The sequence below is a fragment of the Bufo bufo genome, chromosome 3, assembly GCF_905171765.1.
Source record: "Bufo bufo chromosome 3, aBufBuf1.1, whole genome shotgun sequence".
In the NCBI taxonomy this organism is placed as follows: Eukaryota; Metazoa; Chordata; class Amphibia; order Anura; family Bufonidae; genus Bufo; species Bufo bufo.
This window is the reverse complement of record NC_053391.1, coordinates 264,078,956-264,106,649: the sequence shown is the minus strand read 5'-3', so window position 1 is coordinate 264,106,649 and position 27,694 is coordinate 264,078,956. Positions and strand designations below refer to the sequence as shown.

Sequence of the window (27,694 nt, the reverse complement as noted above, 5' to 3'; positions counted from 1 at the left end):
GGGAATGCAGTCTGAAGCTTTTACTTTGAAAACTGAGACACTTTGTCTAGCAATAAGTAGGCTGACTACCAACACTGCCCTAGAACATTCTGTCCGTGTGATTGATACGTGGTAACAATAAAGTTTTTCTTGTTGCAGGGCTATCAATTCGCTTTCTCAGATTCGCCACGCAGCGTGTCACGTTGGCGCCGGTGCAAGAACTAGCTATTTCATTAACCACTATTTTTTAAAAATTAACCTGTAATTACGTTAAGCCGCCTCACAGTCACGGGACCGCACAACGCTAATGACAGACACTGGAGGCTACGGAATCTGCTGACTGCTACGGAAGTGCTCGCATACTAAAAGCCGAGGGCGGGGTCCGCCTACTGTTTACGACAGTGGCGAAGATACTGTTACATGCACGAGCTGCGAAAAGTGGCTTGAGATGGCGCGTCTGGTAGCAGTTTGCAGGGACGGAGACGAGGAGTTTCCTTTCGGTAGAAGGCAGATCCCTCTGTACATCGATGACACGTTGACAGTGAGTGTTATGTGCCTCTTCCGCACTGTGGGAAGTTTCTTCTCTACTTTGCCTGCGCTATCTGGGCAAAGGTTAATGTAGTTAGTACAAGTTGTTCGCCTGCCGCCTAGGCCTCAGCGGACTCCAGGAAGTTCTGTGCAGTGATTGCTGCAGCTCTCGTCCCGCACACAGGAGACGAGAAGGGTCTGACGTGTCCTACAGGAAAACGGAGCCGGTACCGCATGCACACAAGTCCCCTGCTGCAAGTGCTGGGAGCTTGTACTCTCTGCCCTCTCATAAAGGGCGCCCTTTCTGTCTGGATAATGTGTAGTCGCGTACAGTGGCGATCAAAATTAGAGAACAACACACAATTTCTGAAATGTCAAGGTCAGAGTGTAGTTCTATGTGAATATATACTAACATGAGTAAAATAGCAGTATTTTAAGATTATTTCATAAATTGTCAGGCACTCAATCAAATAGAACCACTGGAATTGTATAACTAAAACTTTGATTTATTCCTATAAAATAACGTATGCGAACATGCCCTAAAAATGAGGTAAAAAAGGAATTAAACCCCAAAAGGCAGATATGCAATTAAAATAAATGTACAATTAAAATAATATAACATCAAGGTGATGACATCTAATAGATCATTGTGTGAAGTATTAATATTTAATAAATTGGTAAATGGTCCAGTCGAACTTGGAAGGGGAACTGCCTTCAAACAAGTGGTACAGGTTGGTGAAACCCCCGAGAGGGGTATTATCTGGGTTACCAGTGTCTTGTGGGACGCTAATTTAGACAACCAATGATAGATATGTTATCATAGTGCCATTGTATTACCTCTCTCCTTGGCTGTATTGGAACTTTCAATGTGATGTCCACCTCTTAGCCCTGCACTAAATATTATCTAGTCATATGACACTATTTGTTCAGGCTGGGGAGCGGGATGGCCCTTCCTCGGACCGCTAGAGCACACACACACACCGCCGTGCTCTAAGGTAACCAAGAGACGCTCCACAGGTGCGCAACTGTCTGATTAAAATCAAGCCGCAAAAAGGACAAACTGTGCGCATACACAAAGCGCTACAGGGTGTATGAGCAACACAATATCATCACGGCAGAAAGTTACATTTCGTGAACACATATAGGGACGCATGAGGACTGCGAAAACTTCATAGAAATACTGCCATATCGTTTTTATCATTAAGACCGTGCAAGCCCATAGCGTTGGTTCTGATGATCCATCGCGCCTCCCGCTGCAGCAAGAGGCGGTGGTGGTCACCACCCCTCGGGATGGGTCCCATGGCCTCAATGCCAGCAAAGGAGAGGCTCAATGGATCACCACCATGGACTGCACGGACATGATCAATTAGGCGGGGAGAACCCCGTCCTGTTCTGATAGAACTCGAATGCTCCCGCACCCTTTCAAAAAGGGTTCTAATGGTCTTACCAATGTAAAACCTCTGGCAGGTACACATTATGACATAGACTACGTAGGATGTACGACAGGCAATAAAGTTTTTGACTTTGTAGGTAACCAATTGCTTTGCTTAGACTGTCTCACCACACTATGGACCAATTTGTCAGAGTGTGACATTTTCTAAACGTGATTAAAGCTTTTTTGAAACCAAGTCCCCTAGAACAGACTCACCCTTTAGTAGGTCCCAATTATTTAACACAGCCTGTCTCACTATTCCCGCTGCCGGACTAAATTTAAAGACCAATGCAAATCTGTCATAATCGCTTTCACTGAGGAGATTCTGACGTGCATAGTGGCTAGCACTAGGGGTGGGCAATATGGCCTAAAATCTATATTGCGATATAATTTTAAGCATGTGCGATATGCGATATATATTGCGATATATTGTTTTCTATATTTGGGGGGGGCGTGTTTAAACTTTTTTTTTAATAACTATTAGCCCCCTTAGGGACTAGAACCCTTGTCATATTCACCCTAATAGAGCTCTATTAGGGGGAATAGGACTTTACACTCTCCCTGCTGCCCTGTGCTTTGTGCACACAGCAGCAGGGAGCTGATCCCCCTCCCCTAAATGGTGCCATCCACAGATCCCCCCCCTCCCCTAAACGGTGCCATCCACAGACACCCCCCCCCCCTCCCCTAAACGGTGCCATCCACAGACACCCCCCCCCCTCCCCTAAACGGTGCCATCCACAGATTCCCCCCCCCCCCCCCCCGACGCTCACAAGAATACATTTAAAAACTAATCAGTAACTTTAACTGTATTAATTGGTGATCTCTTTACTGTATACCTTACTAGGTCTTAGCTCCGATAACAGCAGGCAGTGCGGGGGGCGGCGCTCATTCACTGACGTCACGTTTCTGCGCCGCCTAGTGGGAGGAGCAGTGACGTCAGTGAGTGAGCGCCGCCCGCCCGCACTGCCTGCTGTTACCGGAGCTAAGACCTAGTAAGGTATACAGTAAAGAGATCACCAATTAATAAAGTAAAAGTTACTGATTAGTTTTTAAATGTTCTACTGTCAGCGGCGTGGCCCTGTATATTCTAACCCCCAGACAAGCGTCCCTGTCACCATGGGAACGCCTGGGGGTTAGAATATACCATCGGATTTGAGTTTTCACGCGCTCACTGAGATCGTGAAAACTCAATGATTTACTGTCAGTCCCTCTTCTCCTCCTCTTTTGTCATTGGTGGTCAGCGGCAGCCGCGCACAGTGGGGAGGGAGAGACTCTCTCCTTCTCCACTGTGCCCAGTGTGCCGGCTCAGGAGAAGATGGTGCGCGCAGAGAGCACGATCATATCGCGGTCCGGCGATATGCTCAAAATCCATATCGTGGCACAAATTTATATCGCCTATATCGCCCACCCCTAGCTAGCACAATGTAAGGCTTCGACAACGTCTCTCCGGGGGTAACCCCTCTCCAAAAGCCTCTCCTTAAGCTGGTGGGCCTGTGTTAAATAGCCCTTATCTGTGCTATTAATTCTGCGGAGACGGATGAATTGCCTGAACTGGACCGCATCCTTCACCGCAGACGGATGGAAACTGGTCTGGTGGAGCAGCGAGTTCGTTGCGGTAGGCTTGCGAAAGCCTGTGGTATGGAGGATACCATTTTCTGTGTTGACTATCTAAAAAATCCAAGGAATCGCCACCGAAGTTGAGTGAATCTCATATTCATGTGGTTAGTATTGTTTAACCGCCTCCGGACCACCTAACGCAGGATCGCGTTCCGGAGGCGGCAGCCCTGCGCACAGTCACGCATATATGCGTCATCTCGCGAGACGCGAGATTTCCTGTGAACGCGCGCACACAGGACCGGACGGTAAGCGAGTGGATCTCCAGTCTGCAAGCGGCGATCGTTCGCTGGCAGGCTGGAGATGTGATTTTTTTTTTAACCCCTAACAGGTATATTAGACGCTGTTTTGATAACAGCGTCTAATATACCTGCTACCTGGTCCTCTGGTGGTCCCTTTTGTTTGGATCGACCACCAGAGGACACAGGTAGCTCAGTAAAGTAGCACCAAACACCACTACACTACACTACACCCCCCCCCCCCCCGTCACTTATTAACCCCTTATGAACCCCTGATCACCCCATATAGACTCCCTGATCACCCCCCTGTCATTGATCACCCCCCTGTAAGGCTGCATTCAGATGTCCGTATGATTTTTACGGATCCACTGATAGATGGATCGGATCCGCAAAACGCATACGGACGTCTGAATGGAGCCTTATAGGGGGGTGATCACCCCATATAGACTCCCTGATCACCCCCCTGTCATTGATCACCCCCCTGTAAGGCTGCATTCAGATGTCCGTATGATTTTTACGGATCCACTGATACATGGATCGGATCCTCAAAACACATACAGACATCTGAATGGAGCCTTATAGGGGGGTGATCAATAACAGGGGGGTGATCACCCCATATAGACTCCCTGATCACCCCCCTGTAAGGCTGCATTCAGATGTCCGTATGATTATTACGGATCCACTGATACATGGATCGGATCCGCAAAACACATACGGACATCTGAATGGAGCCTCATAGGGGGGTGATCAATAACAGGGGGGTGATCACCCCATATAGACTCCCTGATCACCCCCCTGTAAGGCTGCATTCAGATGTCCGTATGATTATTACGGATCCACTGATACATGGATCGGATCCGCAAAACACATACGGACATCTGAATGGAGCCTTATAGGGGGGTGATCAATGACAGGGGGGTGATCACCCCCCTGTCATTGATCACCCCCCTGTAAGGATCCATTCAGAATTTTTTTTGGCCCAAGTTAGCGGAAATAATTATTTTTTTTCTTACAAAGGCCTCTTTCACACGGCCGTTTTTTTTTCCCGTTTACTGGCCGTTTTTTGCGGTCCGTATACGGAGCCATTGATTTCAATGGGTCCGCAAAAAAAAACGGAATGTACTCCGTATGCATTCCGTTTCCGTTTTTCCGTTTTTCCGTTCCGTTTTAACATAGAACATGTCCTATATTTGGCCGCAAATCACGTTCCGTGGCTCCATTAAAGTCTATGGGTCCGCAAAAAAACGGAATGCATACGGAAGTGCATCCGTATGTCTTCCGTATCCGTTCCGTTTTTTGCGGATCCATCTATTGAAAATGTTATGCCCAGCCCAATTTTTTCTATGAAATAACTGTATACTGTATTTGCCATACGGAAAAACGGAACGGAAAAACGGAACGGAAACACAACGGAAACAAAAAACGGAACAACGGATCCGTTTAAAACGGATCGCAAAACACTGAAAAAGCCATACGGTCGTGTGCAATAGGCCAAAGTCTCATATTCCACTAACTTGTGTCAAAAAATAAAATCTCACATGAACTAACCATACCCCTCACGGAATCCAAATGCGTAAAAATTTTTAGACCTTTATATTCCAGACTTCTTCTCACGCTTTAGGGCCCCTAGAATGCCAGGGCAGTATAAATACCCCACATGTGACCCCATTTCAGAAAGAAGACACCCCAAGGTATTCCGTGAGGGGCATATTGAGTCCATGAAAGATTGAAATTTTTGTCCCAAGTTAGCGGAAAGGGAGACTTTGTGAGAAAAAAAAAAATATATCAATTTCCGCTAACTTGTGCCAAAAAAAAAAATTTCTATGAACTCTCCATGCCCCTCATTGAATACCTTGGGGTGTTTTCTTTCCAAAATGGGGTCACATGTGGGGTTTTTATACTGCCCTGGCATTCTAGGGGCCCTAAAGCGTGAGAAGAAGTCTGGGATCCAAATGTCTAAAAATGCCCTCATAAAATGAATGTGGGCCCCTTTGCGCATCTAGGCTGCAAAAAAGTGTCACACGTGTGGTATCGCCGTACTCAGGAGAAGTTGGGCAATGTGTTTTGGGGTGTCATTTTACATATACCCATGCTGGGTGAGAGAAATATCTTGGCAAAAGACAACTTTTCCCATTTTTTTTTTTTTATACAAAGTTGGCATTTGACCAAGATATTTATCTCACCCAGCTTGGGTATATGTAAAATGACACCCCAAAACACATTCCCCAACTTCTCCTGAGTACGGAGATACCACATGTGTGACACTTTTTTGCAGCCTAGGTGGGCAAAGGGGCCCATATTCCAAAGAGCACCTTTCGGATTTCACCGGACATTTTTTACAGATTTTGATTTCAAACAACTTACCACACATTTGGGCCCCTAGAATGCCAGGGCAGTATAACTACCCCACAAGTGACCCCATTTTGGAAAGAAGACACCCCAAGGTATTCGCTGATGGGCATAGTGAGTTCATAGAAGTTTTTATTTTTTGTCACAAGTTAGTGGAATATGAGACTTTGTAAGAAAAAAAATAAAAATCATCATTTTCCCCTAGCTTGTGACAAAAAATAAAAAGTTCTATGAACTCACTATGCCCATCAGCGAATACCTTAGGGTGTCTACTTTCCGAAATGGGGTCATTTGTGGTGTGTTTGTACTGTCTGGGCATTGTAGAACCTCAGGAAACATGACAGGTGCTCAGAAAGTCAGAGCTGCTTCAAAAAGCGGAAATTCATATTTTTGTACCATAGTTTGTAAACGCTATAACTTTTACCCAAACATTTTTATTTTTTTTATCAAAGACATGTAGAACAATAAATTTAGAGAAAAATTTATATATAGATGTCGTTTTTTTTGCAAAATTTTACACCTGAAAGTGAAAAATGTCATTTTTTTGCAAAAAAAATCGTTAAATTTCGATTAATAACAAAAAAGTAAAAATGTCAGCAGCAATGAAATACCACCAAATGAAAGCTCTATTAGTGAGAAGAAAAGGAGGTAAAATTCATTTGGGTGGTAAGTTGCATGACCGAGCAATAAACGGTGAAAGTAGCGTAGGTCAGAAGTGTAAAAAGTGGCCTGGTCATTAAGGGTGTTTAAGCTATGGGGGCTGAGGTGGTTAAATGATGTACAAATGGCTTACACAACTCCTCGCTACCAGACCAGGAATAAGTCGTCCACATAGCGCAGGTAGAGGTGAATATGTCTCAGAAAGGGGTTGCCCAATGGGAAAACATATGTCTCCTCAAATACCGCCAGATACAGGTTCGTGAAAGTGTACAACACCGGTGTGCCCATCGCTGTACCTAGTATCTGGCGGTACTATAAAAAAACAAGGTGGGCCGTTTATATGGATACACCTTAATAAAATGGGAATGGTTGGTGATATTAACTTCCTGTTTGTGGCACATTAGTATATGTGAGGGGGGAAACTTTTCAAGATGGGTGGTGACCAAGGCGGCCATTTTTAATCCAACTTTTGTTTTTTCAATAGGAAGAGGGTCATGTGACACATCAAACTTATTGGGAATTTCACAAGAAAAACAATGGTGTGCTTGGTTTTAATGTAACTTTATTCTTTCATGAGTTATTTACAAGTCTCTGACCACTTATAAAATGTGTTCAATGTGCTGCCCATTGTGTTGGATTGTCAATGCAACCCTCTTCTCCCACTCTTCACACACTGATAGCAACACCGCAGGAGAAATGCTAGCACAGGCTTCCAGTATCCGTAGTTTCAGGTGCTGCACATCTCGTATCTTCACAGCATAGACAATTGCCTTCAGATGACCCCAAAGATAAAAGTCTAAGGGGGTCAGATCGGGAGACCTTGGGGGGGCCATTCAACTGGCCCACGACGACCAATCCACTTTCCAGGAAACTGTTCATCTAGGAATGCTCGGACCTGACACCCATAATGTGGTGGTGCACCATCTTGCTGGAAAAACTCAGGGAACGTGCCAGCTAGATGAACAGTTTCCTGGAAAGTGGATTGGTCGTCGTGGGCCAGTTGAATGGCCCCCAAGGTCTCCCGATCTGACCCCCTTAGACTTTTTAATCTTTTGGGGTCATCTGAAGGCAATTGTCTATGCTGTGAAGATACGAGATGTTCAGGACCTGAAACTACGGATACTGGAAGCCTGTGCTAGCATTTCTCCTGCGGTGTTGCTACCAGTGTGTGAAGAGTGGGAGAAGAGGGTTGCATTGACAATCCAACACAATGGGCAGCACATTGAACACATTTTATAAGTGGTCAGAAACTTGTAAATAACTCATGAAAGAATAAAGTTACGTTAAAACCAGAGTTCGCAATAACGCCTGTACAAGCGTCATAGACGCCTGTTCAGGCCATTTTACTCCCTGGAAAAAGTCTAAGGCGTACCGATACGCCTTAGACTTTTCCCTGCCATTCATAAGTGTAGTGAGCGCTGTGAACGGCGCAGGCAGCGCAGCGGTGCTGCTGCTGCCTGAAACAACCAATAACAAGGCTCCTTACAGTGAGGAGCTTTGTTATTGGTCAGTTTGAGCGGCTGCCGGAGCTTATGACACACCGCTCTGAAGGGAGGAAGGAGGCTCGCGATCCTCACTGGCGGGGTAAGTGTGGCCTTGCTGGGAAATATAGTGGTGGTCTGAGCACCTTGCTATTACCCTATACTATACCCTTGCTGACTTCTATGAGACCCTCACTGACTTCTATAAACAGGAGTCTGAAGCGCTCAGCCACTTTTCCTCACTGCTAAGCGCGGTAGTGAAGACGGTCCCCTAGACCTTCTATTGAGGCCGTCTTCAGTACTGCACTCAGCAGGGAGGAGAGACGTCGCTCGGCTGATCACTTCAGACATCACTATAGGCGCTATAGGGATGTCTGAAGCGATCAGCCGAGCGACGTCTCTCCTCCCTGCTGAGTGCAGTACTGAAGACGGCCTCAATAGAAGGTCTAGGGGACCGTCTTCACTACCGCGCTTAGCAGTGAGGAAAAGTGGCTGAGCGCTTCAGACTACTGTTTATAGAAGTCAGCGAGGGTCTCAGCGCTGGACACAGGAGACCTCCATAACGGACCGACCTTTCACCCGTAGACCTCTACCTAGGTCAGCTTTCCTATGAATCCATCAAGGATAATTAATTGCAGCAGGTTCCATCAGACGATGAACTAGGGATATTGTGTACTAGAAGGATTTCTTCTGTAATGTGGCGCCACATGGTGCTACAAGGACTGCATGTGGCCATTTACAGCCTCCAGGACATAGTCCCTCTGTATAATCCAATAACCACAGCGGTGGTGGCAATTTTGTGGCATTATCGGGTGGCATGAGATGCAATGGGTCATGGAAGACTAACTCCTCTTTATAGCAAGATCAAGCACAATACAAAATGACAGCCTCTAGATCAGGGATCAGCAACCTCCGCCACTCCAGCTGTGCTGAAACTACAACTCCCAGTATCCTCCTTTCAATTCTTTAGGAGTTAAAAGAACAACTGAGCAAGTGTGCATGCTGGGTGTTGTAGTTTCACAGCAGCTGGAGTGCCGAAGGTTGCTGCTCCCTAGATCTACAGGCGAGCCTGGTGGTTATCACTGCATGATGTCATCATCCAGATCCACAACATGTGACTGGTGGTGTGAGCACCTGGCACCAGCGGTATGTGCCCGGGTCTTTCGCTTGTGCCCTTGGCACCAGCATGCACCACCATCCATTGTGCCTGTGTCCTGCTCTGCCAGTGCCTCAGGTCTCTTCAGAGTCTACCAACAGCCCCGGTGGCACCGACATACCCACCTGAGAGCTCATCTACAAGGATGTAAGTTTGGTGGGCATCAATGGCCACGTGATGGATGGCAAACCCCAGTGACCAGCGACACAAACGGCAGCAAATATTTAAGGGGCCCCCAGCGATCATGTACTTAAAGGGGACATGTCTGTTTTAGTAACCACTTGCATTTCCCATGCAATAACAATTCTGAAGAGTCAATTCTTGTGACTCTATATTGTACCATTCCTCTATTATTCCTACTAGAACTTATGAACAAATTGCGAGTAGTCTGCAATAAAGGTCCAGCGGGGGGTTACCAGTTCACAGCACTGATTGAATATCAGGCTGTGCAGTGACACCCCCATCTGGACCTTCACTGCAAACTGCTAGCAAGTCATTCATAACTAATAGCAGAAATAAGAGGAATTGTGCAACATAGTCATAGTCAAGAATAGATGCTCCAGGATTGTTATTACATGGGGGGTGCAAGTAGTTTCCAAAACAGAGAAATCCGGACCTCAGTGGTGCCGACCCCTCAGCGCAACAGTGACCTCAGTGGTGCCGACCCCTCAGCGCAACAGTGACCTCAGTGGTGCCGACCCCTCAGCGCAACAGTGACCTCAGTGGTGCCGACCCCTCAGCGCAACAGTGACCTCAGTGGTGCCGACCCCTCAGCGCAACAGTGACCTCAGTGGTGCCGACCCCTCAGCGCAACAGTGACCTCAGTGGTGCCGACCCCTCAGCGCAACAGTGACCTCAGTGGTGCCGACCCCTCAGCGCAACAGTGACCTCAGTGGTGCCGACCCCTCAGCGCAACAGTGACCTCAGTGGTGCCGACCCCTCAGCGCAACAGTGACCTCAGTGGTGCCGACCCCTCAGCGCAACAGTGACCTCAGCTAAATAAAAAATTGTCTACATTTTCTATTTATACATGGAAGACAGTTCTAGAGTACTAGTAATGGTTTCCCTGCATAAATAGCAACCCCTTAATGTTATGTAGGCCTTCGTATTAACTATTTGAATTACTGTAACTTTCGTACTCCATTGGCTGAAAATACTCCTCAAAAATGGTAAGAGGAGTATTTTTACTCTTCCAGAAAAAATGTAGCGCGACCTCTGGTTAAAACCAAGCACACCATTGTTTTTCTTGTGAAATTCCCAATAAGTTTGATGTGTCACATGACCATCTTCCTATTGAAAAAACAAAAGTTGGATTCATAATGGCCGACTTCAAAATGGCCGCCATGGTCACCACCCATCTTGAAAAGTTCCCCCCTCACATATACTAATGTGCCACAAACAGGAAGTTAATATCACCAACCATTCCCATTTTATTAAGGTGTATCCATATAAATGGCCCTACCTGTATTTAGGAATGTACGTGCACTGATTTATCCAGTGGCACCTCCTAATATTATTTGTGAGGAATGGCTGGCTTTAAAGTGGCTTGATGGTTTAGATGATGTTGTCATCAAGCCCGCCGACAAGGGGGGAAATGTGGTCCTGATGACCAAGGTCTATTATCTGGAGGAAGCAGCTAGGCAGCTCGACGACAGAAATGTCTATGAGAAATTGAGTGAAAATCCAGTCCCCTCTATACTTGTCAAATTGCAGTTGCTCCTTGACAAATATATAGATCTACAGTTTTTACCCAAAAATATTTTGGAAAAATTGAGCCTGAAGTTTCCAAAGAACCCCGCCTGGTATTTTGTTCCCAAAATACATAAGTCGCTGTCGCGACCCCCAGGACGACCTATTGTCGCCGGGATAAGGTCAGCGACCGAACCCATCTCAAGGTACATTGATTGGTTGTTGAGGCCCTTGCTCAGGGGCACTCCCACATACCTTAAGGACACCGGGAACTTCCTCCGCGCCCTCGATAATTTTGAGTGGCGGGAGGAATGCCGCCTTGTGTCCTTGGATGTGGAGAGTTTGTATACAAGAATCCCCCATGATCTGGGACTGAATGCCATTGGAGCGGTTTTGAGTCGGTCCGACAAGGGCCCCGTGTTCTCTAGATTCATACAGGAATCTTTGGATTTGATACTTACTAACAGGTTCCAATTTGACCGGCAGTGATACCGCCAGATACTAGGTACAGTGATGGGCACACCGGTGTCGTGCACTTTTGCGAACCTGTATCTGGCGGTATTTGAGGAGACATATGTTTTCCCATTGGGCAACCCCTTTCTGAGACATATTCACCTCTACCTGCGTTATGTGGACGACTTATTCCTGGTCTGGTCGGGCAGCAAGGAGTTGTGTAAGCCGTTTGTACATCATTTAAACAATACTAACCACATGAATATGAGATTCACTCTCAACTTCGGTGGCAATTCCTTGGATTTTTTTAGATATGAGTCACCACAGAAAATGGTATCCTCTAGGGGTGCACGATATGGGAATTTTGTGCGATTGCGATTAGGGCCCTAAAAATTGCGATAACGATGTGCGATGCGATATTTTAAGGGAATTGTGCTAGAGGTCTATTTGCTTGGATTTTCCCATAAGAGCCGCTGACGCGGCTGGGTATGACATAGTTATGGGGGATCTGTGGAGGACACTGTTATGTGGGAGATCTGTGGAGGACGCTGTTATGTGGGAGATCTGCGGATGACGCTGTTATGGGGGAGATCTGCGGATGACGCTGTTATGGGGGAGATCTGCGGATGACGCTGTTATGGGGGAGATCTGCGGATGACGCTGTTATGGGGGAGATCTGCGGAGGACGCTGTTATGGGGGAGATCTGCGGAGGGCGCTGTTATGGGGGAGATCTGCGGAGGGCGCTGTTATGGGGGAGATCTGCGGAGGGCGCTGTTATGGGGGAGATCTGCGGAGGGCGCTGTTATGGGGGAGATCTGCGGAGGGCGCTGTTATGGGGGAGATCTGCGGAGGGCGCTGTTATGGGGGAGATCTGCGGAGGGCGCTGTTATGGGGGAGATCTGCGGAGGGCGCTGTTATGGGGGAGATCTGCGGAGGGCGCTGTTATGGGGGAGATCTGCGGAGGGCGCTGTTATGGGGGAGATCTGCGGAGGGCGCTGTTATGGGGGAGATCTGCGGAGGGCACACATATAGCATCTTATGCTGGTCCCCCTCATGGCCCCATGTGTCCCTTCATGTGTTAACTCTCCTATTCCTAAAATGCCCAGCCTCTGTACTTTCACTATGAATGCACTCACACTGCAGAGAGCGGCAGAGAGCGAGCCGGCCGGCGCGTGACTGACGTCACTGTCACGCTCCTCCCACTTAATTCAGGAAGCAGGAGCGTGACTAAGTGACGTCAGTCCCGTGCCGGCCGGCTGCCTCGCTCGCTCCCGCTCGTCGCTGCAGTGCATTCATTGTGAAAGTAAGTACAGAGGCTGGACCTGTTATCAATAGGACAGAGGACTTTTTTTTTTTTATCAATAGGGGCCCCTTCATATATAATAATCGCGGCATTTTCGGCTCGGCCGAATCGCCAAACCGCATTTGCCGATTATCGCGATTCGATTACTTTTGCGATATATCGTGCAGCCCTAGTATCCTCCATACCACAGGCTTTCGCAAGCCTACCGCAACGAACTCGCTGCTCCACCAGACCAGTTTCCATCCGTCTGCGGTGAAGGATGCGGTCCAGTTCAGGCAATTCATCCGTCTCCGCAGAATTAATAGCACAGATGAGGGCTATTTAACACAGGCCCACCAGCTTAAGGTGAGGCTTTTGGAGAGGGGTTACCCCCGGAGAGACGTTGTCGAAGCCTTACATTGTGCTAGCCACTATGCACGTCAGAATCTCCTCAGTGAAAGGATCAAACACAGTGATGATGACAGATTTGCATTAGTCTTTAACCACCTCAGCCCCCAGTGCTTAAACACCCTGAAAGACCAGGCCACTTTTTACACTTCTGACCTACACTACTTTCACCGTTTATTGCTCGGTCATGCAACTTACCACCCAAATGAATTTTACCTCCTTTTCTTCTCACTAATAGAGCTTTCATTTGGTGGTATTTCATTGCTGCTGACATTTTTACTTTTTTTGTTATTAATCGAAATTTAACGATTTTTTTGCAAAAAAATGACATTTTTCACTTTCAGTTGTAAAATTTTGCAAAAAAAAACGACATCCATATAGAAATTTTGCTCTAAATTTATAGTTCTACATGTCTTTGATAAAAAAAAAATGTTTGGGTAAAAAAAAAATGGTTTGGGTAAAAGTTATAGCGTTTACAAACTATGGTACAAAAATGTGAATTTCCGCTTTTTGAAGCAGCTCTGACTTTCTGAGCACCTGTCATGTTTCCTGAGGTTCTATAATGCCCAGACAGTACAAACACCCCACAAATGACCCCATTTCTGAAAGTACACACCCTAAGGTATTCGCTGATGGGCATAGTGAGTTCATAGAACTTTTTATTTTTTGTCACAAGTTAGCGGAAAAAGATGATTTTTTTTTTTTTTTTTTTTTCTTACAAAGTCTCATATTCCACTAACTTGTGACAAAAAATAAAAACTTCTATGAACTCACTATGCCCATCAGCGAATACCTTGGGGTCTCTTCTTTCCAAAATGGGGTCACTTGTGGGGTAGTTCTACTGCCCTGGCATTCTAGGGGCCCAAATGTGTGGTAAGGAGTTTGAAATCAAATTCTGTAAAAAATGACCTGTGAAATCCGAAAGGTGCTCTTTGGAATATGGGCCCCTTTGCCCACCTAGGCTGCAAAAAAGTGTCACACATCTGGTATCTCCGTACTCAGGAGAAGGTGGGGAATGTGTTTTGGGGTGTCATTTTATATATACCCATGCTGGGTGAGAGAAATATCTTGGCAAAAGACAACTTTTCCCATTTTTTTATACAAAGTTGTCATTTGACCAAGATATTTATCTCACCCAGCATGGGTATATGTAAAAAGACACCCCAAAACACATTCCTCAACTTCTCCTGAGTACGGGGATACCAGATGTGTGACACTTTTTTGCAGCCTAGGTGGGCAAAGGGGCCCATATTCCAAAGAGCACCTTTCGGATTTCACTCCTCATTTTTTCCTGAATTTGATTTCAAACTCCTTACCACACATTTGGGCCCCTAGAATACCAGGGCAGTATAACTACCCCACAAGTGACCCCATTTTGGAAAGAAGACACCCCAAGGTATTCCGTGAGGGGCATGGCGAGTTCCTAGAATTTTTTTATTTTTTGTCACAAGTTAGTGGAAAATGCTTTTTTTTTTTTTTTTTCATACAAAGTCTCATATTCCACAAACTTGTGACAAAAAATAAAAACTTCCATGAACTCACTATGCCCATCAGCGAATACCTTGGGGTCTCTTCTTTCCAAAATGGGGTCACTTGTGGGGTAGTTATACTGCCCTGGCATTCTAGGGGCCCAAATGTGTGGTAAGTAGGTAAATGACCTGTGAAATCCGAAAGGTGCTCTTTGGAATGTGGGCCCCTTTGCCCACCTAGGCTGCAAAAAAGTGTCACACATCTGGTATCTCTGTATTCAGGAGAAGTTGAGGAATGTGTTTTGGGGTGTCTTTTTACATATACCCATGCTGGGTGAGATAAATATCTTGGTCAAATGCCAACTTTGTATAAAAAAATGGGAAAAGTTGTCTTTTGCCAAGATATTTCTCTCACCCAGCATGGGTATATGTAAAATGACACCCCAAAACACATTCCCCAACTTCTCCCGATTACGGAGATACCAGATGTGTGACACTTTTTTGCAGCCGAGGTGGGCAAAGGGGCCCATATTCAAAAGAGCACCTTTCGGATTTCACAGGTCATTTTTTACAGAATTTGATTTCAAACTCCTTACCACACATTTGGGCCCCTAGAATGCCAGGGCAGTATAACTACCCCACAAGTGACCCCATTTTGGAAAGAAGAGACCCCAAGGTATTCGCTGATGGGCATAGTGAGTTCATGGAAGTTTTTATTTTTTGTCACAAGTTAGTGGAATATGAGACTTTGTATGAAAAAAAAAAAAAAAATAAGCATTTTCCACTAACTTGTGACAAAAAATAAAAAATTCTAGGAACTCGCCATGCCCCTCACGGAATACCTTGGGGTGTCTTCTTTCCAAAATGGGGTCACTTGTGGGGTAGTTATACTGCCCTGGCATTTTCCAGGGGCCCTAATGTGTGGTAAGTAGGTAAATGACCTGTGAAATCCTAAAGGTGCTCTTTGGAATATGGGCCCCTTTGCCCACCTAGGCTGCAAAAAAAGTGTCACACATGTGGTATCGCCGTATTCAGGAGAAGTTGGGGAATGTGTTTTGGGGTGTCATTTTACATATACCCATGCTGGGTGAGAGAAATATCTTGGCAAAAGACAACCTTTCCCATTTTTTTATACAAAGTTGGCATTTGACCAAGATATTTATCTCACCCAGCATGGGTATATGTAAAATGACACCCCAAAACACATTCCCCAACTTCTCCTGAGTTCGGCGATACCAGATGTGTGACACTTTTTTGCAGCCTAGATGCGCAAAGGTGCCCAAATTCCTTTTAGGAGGGCATTTTTAGACATTTGGATACTAGACTTCTTCTCACGCTTTGGGGCCCCTAGAATGCCAGGGCAGTATAAATACCCCACATGTGACCCCATTTTGGAAAGAAGACACCCCAAGGTATTCAATGAGGGGCATGGCGAGTTCATAGAAATTTTTTTTTTTTGGCACAAGTTAGCGGAAATTGATATTTTTAATTTTTTTCTCACAAAGTCTCCCGTTCCGCTAACTTGGGACAAAAATTTCAATCTTTCATGGACTCAATATGCCCCTCACGGAATACCTGGGGGTGTCTTCTTTCCGAAATGGGGTCACATGTGGGGTATTTATACTGCCCTGGCATTCTAGGGGCCCTAAAGCGTGAGAAGAAGTCTGGAATATAAATGTCTAAAAAATTTTACGCATTTGGATTCCGTGAGGGGTATGGTGAGTTCATGTGAGATTTTATTTTTTGACACAAGTTAGTGGAATATGAGACTTTGTAAGAAAAAAAAAAAAATTCTGCTAACTTGGGCCAAAAAAATGTCTGAATGGAGCCTTACAGAGGGGTGATCAATGACAGGGGGGTGATCAATGACAGGGGGGTGATCAATGACAAGGGGGTGATCAATGACAAGGGGGTGATCAATGACAGGGGGGTGATCAATGACAGGGGGGTGATCAGGGAGTCTATATGGGGTGATAACCACAGTCATTGATCACGCCCGTGTAAGGCTTCATTCAGACGTCCGGATGCGTTTTGCGGATCCGATCCATCTATCAGTGCATCCGTAAAAATCATGCGGACATCTGAATGGAGCTTTACAGGGGGGTAATCAATGACAGGGGGGTGATCACCACAGTCATTGATCATGCCCCTGTAAGGCTTCATTCAGACGACCGGATGCGTTTTGCGGATCCGATCCATGTATCAGTGCATCCGTAAAAATCATGCGGACATCTGAATGGAGCTTTACAGGGGGGTGATCAGGGAGTCTATATGGGGTGATCACCACAGTCATTGATCATGCCCCTGTAAGGCTTCATTCAGACGACCGGATGCGTTTTGCGGATCCGATCCATGTATCAGTGCATCCGTAAAAATCATGCGGACATCTGAATGGAGCTTTACAGGGGGGTAATCAATGACAGGGGGGTGATCAGGGAGTCTATATGGGGTGATCACCACAGTCATTGATCACGCCCCTGTAAGGCTTCATTCAGACGTCCGGATGCGTTTTGCGGATCCGATCCATGTATCAGTGCATCCGTAAAAATCATGCGGACATCTGAATGGAGCTTTACAGGGGGGTGATCAGGGAGTCTATATGGGGTGATCACCACAGTCATTGATCATGCCCCTGTAAGGCTTCATTCAGACGTCCGGATGCGTTTTGCGGATCCGATCCATCTATCAGTGGATCCGTAAAAATCATGCGGACGTCTGAATGGAGCTTTACAGGGGGTTGATCAATGACAGGGGGGTAATCAATGACAGGGGGGTGATCAGGGAGTCTATATGGGGTGATCAGGGGTGATTAGGGGTGATCAGGGGCTAATAAGGGGTTAATAAGTGACGGGGGGGGGTGTAGTGTAGTGTAGTGGTGCTTGGTGCTACTTTACTGAGCTACCTGTGTCCTCTGGTGGTCGATCTAAACAAAGGGGACCACCAGAGGACCAGGTAGCAGGTATATTAGACGCTGTTATCAAAACAGCGTCTAATATACCTGTTAGGGGTTAAAAAAAACACATCTCCAGCCTGCCAGCGAACGATCGCCGCTGGCAGGCTGGAGATCAACTCTCTTACCTTCCGTTCCTGTGAGCGCGCGCGCCTGTGTGCGCGCGTTCACAGGAAGTCTCGCGTCTCGCGAGATGACGCGTATATGCGTGACTGTGCGCAGCGCTGCCACCTCCGGAACGCGATCCTGCGTTAGGCGGTCCGGAGGTGGTTAAATTTAGTCCGGCAGCGGGAATAGTGAGACAGGCTGTGTTAAATAATTGTGACCTACTAAAGGGTGAGTCTGTTCTAGGGGACTTGGTTTCAAAAAAGCTTTAATCACGTTTCGAAAATACACTCCGAGAGACAAATTGGTCCATAGTGTGGTGAGACAGTCTAAGCAAAGCAATTGGTTGCAGAGCAGGAAACCGCAGGGAAACTAAGTGTGGAATGTGTTCATTTTGCCCCCATAACTCAGAGAAAAATGTTATGGGGGGGGGGGGGGGGCACCTACAAAGTCAAAAACTTTATCGCCTGTCGTACATCCTACGTAGTCTGTCATAATGTGTACCTGCCAGAGGTTTTACATTGGTAAGACCATTAGAACCCTTTTTGAAAGAGTGCGAGAGCATTTGAGTTCTATCAGAACAGGAAGGGGTTCTCCCCGCCTGATTGATCATGTCCGTGCAGTCCATGGCGGTGATCCATTGAGCCTCTCCTTTGCTGGCAATGAGGCCATGGGACCCATCCCGAGGTGCAGCGGGAGGCGCGATGGATCATCAGAACCAACGCCATGGGCTTGCACGGTCTTAATAATAAAAACGATATGGCAGTATTTCTATGAAGTTTTCTCAGTCCTCATGCGTCCCTATATGTGTTCACAAAATGTAACTTTTTGCCGTGATATGATATTGTGTTGCTCATACACCCTGTAGCGCTTTGTGTATGCGCACAGTTTGTTCTTTTTGTTGCTTGATTTTAATCACACAGTTGCGCACCTGTGGAGCGTCTCTTGGTTACCTTGGTGGTGGTCGGGTGTCCGCCCATATAGAGCACGGCGGTGCGCGTGTGTGTCATAGCGGTCCGAGGAAGCGCAAGTTACGCGAGAAATGGCATTCACCGCCGACTCACACCGAAGGGCCATCCCGCTCCCCAGCCTGCCAACTTACTGCAAGAAATAAAGCATTGACGTTCTTCTAAGACAGTGGTGAGTGCTGCGATTTCTTTAATCTACTTCCATATGTTACCAAGTATCTACTTGAACCAACCTCGCTGAGCACCACGCTAATCTGTTTATATCTGCTGGGCCGCTGGTTGTGACATTCGGCAGTACAGGGCTGTATATGGGGCGAGAGCAGCAGTGCCGCTGATTCCCTATCCTTACACCTTGTATAATATACATTATCTTAAAGGAAGGCTGATTACCAAATATACTGGCAGAATTCCAAGATTTTAATACTTATCCTAAATACTGCATCTCTTAGGGCTCTTTCACACTTGCGTTGTCCGGATCCGTCGTGTACTCCATTTGCCGGAAGTGCCCGCCGGATCCGTAACACCGCAAGTGAACTGAAAGCATTTGAAGACTGATCTGTCTGGACCATTTACCAATTTATTAAATATTATTATTTATATTTTTTTGATACGTCACATAATCTATTAGATGTTACCTTGATGTTATATTATTGTTGTTTTAATTGTATATTTATATTAATTGCATATCTGCCTTTTTGGGTTTAATTCCTTTTTATTTTTTAGGGCATGTTCGTATACGCTATTTTATCGGAATAAATAAAAATTAGTTATATAATTCCAGTGGTTCTATTTGAGTGCCTGTCAATTTTATAATGTTATTTTAGTTATTGGATTAGGGTGAATCTTTTGATTAGAGCACTTTTCCATAGAATTTAGAGGTGAGCCACCCTAATATATTGTTTACATTATTTCATAAAGTGTATTAAGCACAGAATTAAAATGTAAATGAAATAATTGAAAAAACATTGATCAAAATTGGAGAACACTTTCAGATACCTGCAAGTTATTGGTGTAAGGCTACTTTCACACTGGCGTTTTGGCTTTCCGTTTGTGAGATCCGTTCAGGGCTCTCACAAGCGGTCCAAAACAGATCAGTTTTGCCCTAATGCATTCTGAATGGAAAAGGATCTGCTCAGAATGCATCAGTTTGCCTCCAAGCAGTCTCCATTCCGCTTTGGAGGCAGACACCAAAATGCTGCCTGCAGCGTTTTGCTGTCCGCTTGAAACTGAGCCAAACGGATTCGTCCTGGCACACAATCTAAGTCAATGGGGATGGATTAGTTTTCTATGACACAATCTGGCACAAAAGAAAACTGATCTGACCTCCTGTGCTTCAGTCATTGCTGTTCTCTAAGGGTCCATTCACACATCCGTGTGTGTTTTGCGGATCCGCAAAACGGCAATGTGCGTTCCACATTTTGCAGACTGCACATCGCCGGCACTAATAGAATATGCCTATTCTTGTCCGCTATTGCGGACAAGAATAGGACATGTTCTATTAATTTCTATGCGGCCCCATAGAAATGAATGTGTCTGCAATTCCGTTCCACAAAATGCGTAACGGAATTGTGGATGTGTGAATAGAGCCTTATTATGATCATCAGGTTTTATATGTTGCTATATTTTGGTTATTTTGAAAAACACTGTTCTACTAGCATGGTTTTCCCCCTTACAAAACATCCTTCAAATGAATATCAATGTAGATTACATTTATTTCTGAAAAAAATCAAATGTTCAATGTAGACCTGGAGGACACCTTACAGATTGTCCCATCCCCTCATTGGCTATAAAGGCTGTATTCACATGACATTGAGAAATGGCCCAATGACTCCTGTTTTCAGAGCAGTGACAGTCTATGGGTGTGTTCACATTGTGGGGACTGGTCGACGTGGTCTAATTTGTCTGTTTCCACCTCATCACCACGACAGCCACTAGGAGATTGACCCCTGACCTCTGTAGGGGCAGGAACAGAGAGAGGGTTTAAATCCCCCCCACCACCACCAGCACCAGGGTTTCCTGTCCCTACGGAGGACAGGGGCAGAGAGTCTCCCTGCCCAGGGAGATGAAGCTGATGCCGTTCCGTAACACCTTACCTGGTGTTCCCCTGCCCTCCTGCGGTCCTCGTTCTAATGCTGGGCAGGGGTGTTGGGGGAGGCCTCGCTCCGTTACTATACGTGAGCCTGCTCCCTGGTAGCGATCTCCCGCCGGGCCTCCACGGCTGTAGCGCTTCAGGTAAGGCGGCAGACGTCACTTCCAGTGGACAGAGGAAGTGACGCCTTTTAGGACGCGTCTCCTTTTAAAAATATCGGTACAGCTCATGGAAGTGCCGAGCAACGAGCGTTGTATGTGTCGACCGAACCCCACTCCCCAGGAGACCCTTCCGTGCCACCTGCCGTAAGTTCCCCTATGGGGAAAGCGCTTATCTTCCCTTTTTTTTTTTTTTTTCTTTTTTGCACAGTACCAGGTTACCGGCCTTTACTTCCTCCTCCACTGCTTTGGCTTGGGGCTTTCATGCTTCTATACCAATTGTGTATGTTCAGTAGCTGACTGGGGCTATTTTCCCCCAGGTCCCTAAGGAGACTCAGAAGAAGGTCAGGAAGCCGGCTAAGTGTGTGTCCTGTCTTAAACGACTTCCGGATGATTACCGCAAGATATTATGCAAAGATTGCATCTCTAGCGTTGTGCGTGAAGAACAGCCTTTTTTTGAGGAGTTAAAATCTATGATACACGAGGAAGTAAAATCCTCCTTATCCCAGCTCTCCTCCTTACCTAAGGACCTGCCTCAATCTAAAAGACCGAGGGGACCGTCCTTTTCTCCCTCAGATTCAGAGGAGATAGCGGAAAACGCTTCGTCCTCCAGACCTTGGGAGGACGAGGATGCTTCCTCTGATATAGAAGTTTCTCAATCAGACAGAAGGTTTTGTTTTTCCTCGGATGAAATGCCAGACCTACCAAGGGCAGTCCGGGCCACTATGGGAGTAGAAGCCCCTAGAGCTCATTCTGTGCAGGATGAGATGTTCGGGAGACTCTGCGTTAAAAAAAAGTGTTTTCCCGATCAATGAAAATATACGCGACATGGTGCTTGATGAGTTGTTAATTCCAGAGAAACGCGCGGGGTATGCAGGTCCTTCAAGAATCGTCTATTGTTCGATCCTAATGAATGCAAAATTTTCAATGAAACTCCAAAAATCGACCTTCAAGTGGCAAAGGTCAATAAAGACTGCCTTGCCCTTTGAGGACTCCTCCCAGTTACGGGACCCCATGGATAGGAAAGCGGATAGCCTGTTAAAAAAAATCCTGGGAAGCCGCTATGCTTAACCTAAAAGCTAATATTGCTGCCACCTCGGTGGCTAGGTCCATGGGGTTATGGTTGAGCGACTTGGAGTTTCACATTAGGGATAACACCCCTAGAGAAGAAATCTTAAGGTCTCTCCCCTTACTAAAGTCAGCCACGGCATTTATGGCAGATGCCTCGGCAGAATCTGTTAGATTTGCTGCTAAAGACGCCGGCCTCTCTAACTCGGCCCGTCAGGCCCTGTGGATGAAATGCTGGTCAGGGGACAACACCTCAAAGATGAAGTTGTGCTCCATTCAGTTTTCAGGGGAGTATGTCTTTGGCCCTGTTTTGGACCGTATCCTAGAGAAAGCGGCGGATAAGAAAAAGGGCTTCCCAGAGGAAAGACCCTATAGAAAATATCCCTTTCGTGCCCCTACCAGTCCGAATAGGTCCTATAGGGATAAAGGAAAGTTGGGACGTTGGAGCTATCCAAAGGGTGGCAGGGGGAGAGGTACCCCTCCCTCCTCTCAAAACAAATTGTAACAGTCCCACAGGCTCACCTGAGTCAGAGGACCGCTGGCTGGAGGTAGGAGTGGAGCCCAGTGGCAAGGACCGCAGGCAGGTAGTAGGTGCAGGAAGTCTGGCAGAAGAGTAGTCGGTAGGCAGGCGGTGGGTCAGGGCAGGCGGCAGTAAGCGTGGTCAGACAATCCGTATGGCAACGGTGGTAGCAGTTCAGTAGGTAGGGACAAAGCAGAAGAGTAGTCGGTAGGCAATTCCTGGTCAGCAGTGGACTTCCAGTAGTAGCAAGAGCAGCAGATGAGGAGAAGCTTGATAAAGGCTCAGGAGCTCAATAATCAGCAAACTGGAGTGCAAGGGGCTGGACTTATATAGGGAAGTACCAGGTGTGGGGAATCAAGGGTGATGAGCAAGGCTTGGCAAGACTGAGGTTAACTAATAGGCTTTAGGGAGGAATGTCCAGAGAGGACGGTAGCCTAGTAAGCAGGGCTACCGCCTGGGATGTGGCTGGTCATGGGTTCGAATCCCGACACAAATCTTCAGACAAACAATAACGCCAAGGTCGGGGGGAGATTGTAGAATTTTCTGGCTCCTTGGAAGTCCATTACTCCGAACCCTTGGGTCCCGGACATCATAAAATCTGGATACCAGATCGAATTTTCCTCATCCCCCCCAGACCGCTTCATTGTTACCAACCCGCGCTCCTCCACTGTACACAAGAAGATCCGGGAATCCAGAACCTACTGGAAATGGATGTGATAATCCAGGTACCATCAACACAGCTAGGACAGGGGTTCTACTCAAATCTCTTCCTGGTAGGAAAGAGGTTCATTTCGCACCATCATAAATTTAAAGGCCCTGAACAAGTTTATGGTGTATCGGAAATTCAGGATGGAAGCACTAAAATCCCTGATACCCCTCATAGGGAGAGATGCTCTGTGTACAGTGGACCTACGGGACGCCTACTGCCATGTCCCAATCCACCCAAATTCTCTGAAATTTTTAAGATTCGCCATCCAAGATCACAAGGGGGTAACCAGTCATTTCCAGTTCACGGCCCTTCCCTTTGGAATATCATCTGCTCCCAGAGTCTTCACGAAACTGGTGGTAGAAATGGTGGCCTTCCTGAGACGCAAGGGCCTGGTGGTCGTACCATACCTGGACGACTTTCTCCTGATTGGAAATTCAGAGAACCAGCTCAAAACAGACTTACTAAGCTTCCTGTCTCTCATTCAGGATCTAGGGTGGTTGGTGAACCAGAAGAAGTCAAATCTGCTACCTTCCAGCACACTCCAGTTTCTAGGGGTCATCCTGGATTCCCGGGTTCAACATACTTTTCTCCCACCAGACAAGATCAGAAACCTTCAGTTGAAAATCAGACTGTTTCAGAACAGGTGGTCTTGTCCCATAAGGGAAGCCATGAGCCTTCTGGGTCTCCTCTCGTCCTGCATTCCTTCTGTCCCATGGAGTCAATCCCATTTCTGATCTCTCCAGTCGTGGATTCTCAGTCTGGGACAGGCAGCAGACTTCCTTAAATCACAGGGTGCTGATCCCTCAGCAGTAAAAGTCTCCCTAGACTGGTGTAAGAGCACAAACAAACTTTCCTTAGGAGTTCCTTGGGGGAAGACTCCTTACATACAAGTCCTTACAGACGCAAGCGAAAAAGGATGGGGAGGGAAAGTGGGAGATCATTACTTTCAGGGTTCCTGGCTGTCAACAACTCGCGCTCACTCCTCCAACTTCAGAGAGCTGAAAGCGGTTTGGAAAGCTCAGAGCAGCAGAGGACCTACTCAAGGGCCGGCATGTGAAGGTCCTTTCCGACAATACTACAAAAGTAGCGTACCTATCACCAAGGAGGGATGAGATCAGAAAAGATCTTCAATTGGGCGGAGTCCCACGTAAGATTATTCTCCGCGATTCACCTGAAGGGAGCGCTAAACGTAGAAGCAGATTACCTCAGCCGACAACAAATAGACCACACCGAATGGTCTCTCTAAACCAGGACGTGTTCCAGATACTAATAGACAAATGGGGCACCCCTCCGGTAGACCTGTTCGCCTCAAAGAAGAACACAAAAGTACCAACATTCTGTTCCTTGAATCCACAAGACAATCCTTGGGCGCTGGACGCACTCACGATACAATGGGATTGGAACCTCTGTTATGCGTTTCCACCCCTGCCTCTACTTCCCAGGATAATCCAGAAGCTCAACCAAGATATAACCCTAATATTAATAGCCCCTTATTGGCCGAAGAGGAGCTGGTTCCCTTCCCTAAAGAACCTATCAGTAGAGAACCCGTGGCCTCTCCCTTCCAGGAGGGACCTGTTTCATCAAGGGCCAATCTTACACCCAAACCTGTGTTTCCTCAAATTGTCAGCTTGGATCCTGAGATCCAGATGTTGAAATCACAGGGTCTTTCTGATCAGGTAATATCTACCCTGAAAGCAAGTAGGAAAAAAGTTACCTTCTCGATCTATATGAATATTTGGAAGAGGTTTTGCTCCTGGATCGGTAACCCTGCCCCGAACTTAGAGCCACCTAATTTTCAGAAAATCCTGGACTTCCTCCAGCAAGGTCTTGAGCTAGGTCTTAGACCTTCCACCTTAAAGGTACAGGTCTCAGCCCTAGCTTGTTTCTTCGATCAAGACTTAGCCAACCACCGCTGGATCAGAAGATTTATGAAAGTAGCCTCTCCGCTCCGTCCTGCTCTAAAATCCCGGATCCCCAACTGGGACCTCAATACAGAGCTCACAGGCCTGACGCTCGCCCCTTTCGAGCCCCTGTCAGATTGTTCCACTAAACACCTATCTCTGAACACCTATCTTGTTGCCATCACGTCCGCCAGGAGGCTAGGCGAAATTCAAGCCATATCCATACAAGAACCCTATCTCCTAATCACCGATGATAGAATTATTCTTAGGCTAGATTTTTCTTCCTAAAATGGCATCAGATTTCCACCGAAACCAAGAGATAAAGGGGTTACTACAAAAGGAAGGCAAAACTAACAGTAGAGAATCCAGTTTCCATTCTCTAGATGTAAGACGCTCGGTTCTACGATATCTTGAGGTTACTAAAGAACTCTGTAAAGCCAATAATCTATTTGTCGTATTCTCAGGTAAGAACAAGGGTCAAAAAGCCTCTAGGTCTTCTCTAGCACGATGGATCAGAGACTCTATTTCTCTCTGTTATGAAATCCAGGGCCTTCCTTGCCCCTCAAATCAAAGAGCCCACTCTACCCGAGCTATGTCCTCCTCCCAGGCCGAACGGGCTGGGGCTTCTCTAGAAGACATCTGTAAAGCTGCCACATGGTCCAGCATTCACACCTTTACGAAACCTTATAGACTAGACTTGTCTAGTAGTTCAGACTTGTCTTTTGCACGTAAAGTCCTTCAGGCGGTCGCCCCCCCCCCCCGCCCTTAGTTTATAATTTTTTTATATCTCCTAGTGGCCGTTGTGGTGATGAGGTGGAAAGCCGGAATTAGACTTACCGGTAATTCAGTTTCCACGAGATCACCACGACGGCACATATATATTCCCTACCCTTAATTTGTTCCTTAGTTGGGAGGTTATGAAGTAATACCCTCCTGACTTATTTTTTTATTTTTTTTTCTCTCCACCTTTTTCTTCTGTAATTTTGGGCATGCTGGTGGTGGGAGCAGGGATTTAAACCCTCTCTCTGTTCCTGCCCCTACAGAGGTCAGGGGTCAATCTCCTAGTGGCCGTCGTGGTTATCTCGTGGAAACTGAATTATTGGTAAGTCTAATTCTGGCTTTTCATAAGTCAAGGTGGCTGTTTTGCAAATAGAACACACTAACAGCTATTTTTTCATCATTATGCGAATATACCCTTAATCCCCACTTTTAAGTGCTGCTATTCTGGTACTTCCTGTCAATTTTTGTTTATATGGCTTCATTGCTGTGACATTCCTTATAAACTGCATGACTGCTGCAGCCAGTCACTGCCTGCTCTCATGTCATATACCGCTCAGGCATTGATTGGCTGGCTGTAGTGGTGACGTGGGGTACATGGTACCTCATTGTTGCAGTAAGGTGCGGAGGAGTGCAGATGTAAATTTTGGGGATTAAGGGTACTTTCACACTAGCATTAGAAGAATCTGGCAGGCAGTTCTGTTGCCGGAACTGCCTGCCGGATCCGGAAATTCATATGCAAATGGATATCAGTCTGACAAATGCATTGCAATACCGGATTCCTCTCTACGGTGTCATCTGGAAAAATGGATCCGGTATTTATCTTTTTAACAGATTTAAAGGGAACCTGTCACCAGGATTTTGTGCATAGAGCTTGGGACATGGGATGCTAGATGGCCGCTAGCACATCTGCAATACCCAGTCCCCACAGCTCTGTGTGTTTTTATTGTGTCAAAAAAACAATTTTGATACATATGCAAATTACCCTGAGATTTTTTTTTTTACACAATAAAAGCATACAGAGCTATGGGGACTGGATATTGCGGATGTGCTAGCGGCATCTAGCAACCCATGTCCTCAGCTCTATACACAAAATCCCGTTGACGGGTTCCCTTTAATAGTTGCAGCCCTACACTCAGGGCAGTGCAGCGCTGGCCTGGTTTAGAACAGGTAGCGGTTAGTACAGCCAGTGCTAGAAGTGCTCCACTCCCTGCACCTACTGCATATTGGTGATATTTTGTAATGGAAGTGCCCACTAGTATTCGCTTTATCAGACGCATTGCCATAGGGTTGTTGCGGGTATCGAAATTTCGATACCTAATCGATACTTTTGTCCCGGTATCGATACAATACTGGGATTTCCATTTTTTTCGATACTGGGCTGCGCAGTCTAGTATCACGAACATGAGCACGCTGTGGTGAGCGCGCTCATGTTCCCTCAGCAGCACGGAGGAGAAGGAAGCAGTCTCTCCCTCCCCCCTGTGCCGCTGCCACCAATGAGGAGAGAGGGGCGGGCGCACAGCGCCACCAATGATGGCAGGACTTTAAATGGGTCCGGACTTTAAGTTAGCAGGCTACATAGAGGGGGCGCCGCTCCGTTCGCCTGCTGTGCCCCCATTACTTTCTCCTGCTCTGTATGCTAATTACTACTATCGGAGCAATGGGCAGGAGACATCAGCTTCTCTCCTGGGCGTTCCTTCTCCCTGGCT

General features: G+C 46.6%; 1 protein-coding gene across 2 annotated transcripts in view; it reads left to right on the top strand.

Annotated features, from left to right (window-relative positions):
* Nucleotides 1-216: 216 nt before the first annotated feature.
* GGNBP2 (gametogenetin binding protein 2) overlaps nucleotides 217-27,694 on the top strand; it is a 350,746-nt gene continuing 323,268 nt past the window's right edge. The window contains exon 1 of one of the 2 annotated variants that reach the window (XM_040424123.1): nucleotides 217-520. In XM_040424123.1, the coding sequence (XP_040280057.1) occupies nucleotides 428-520 (93 nt within the window). In that variant the 5' untranslated portion in view covers nucleotides 217-427. The remainder of the gene's footprint in view (nucleotides 521-27,694) is intronic. The other variant, XM_040424122.1, reaches the window with a different exon arrangement.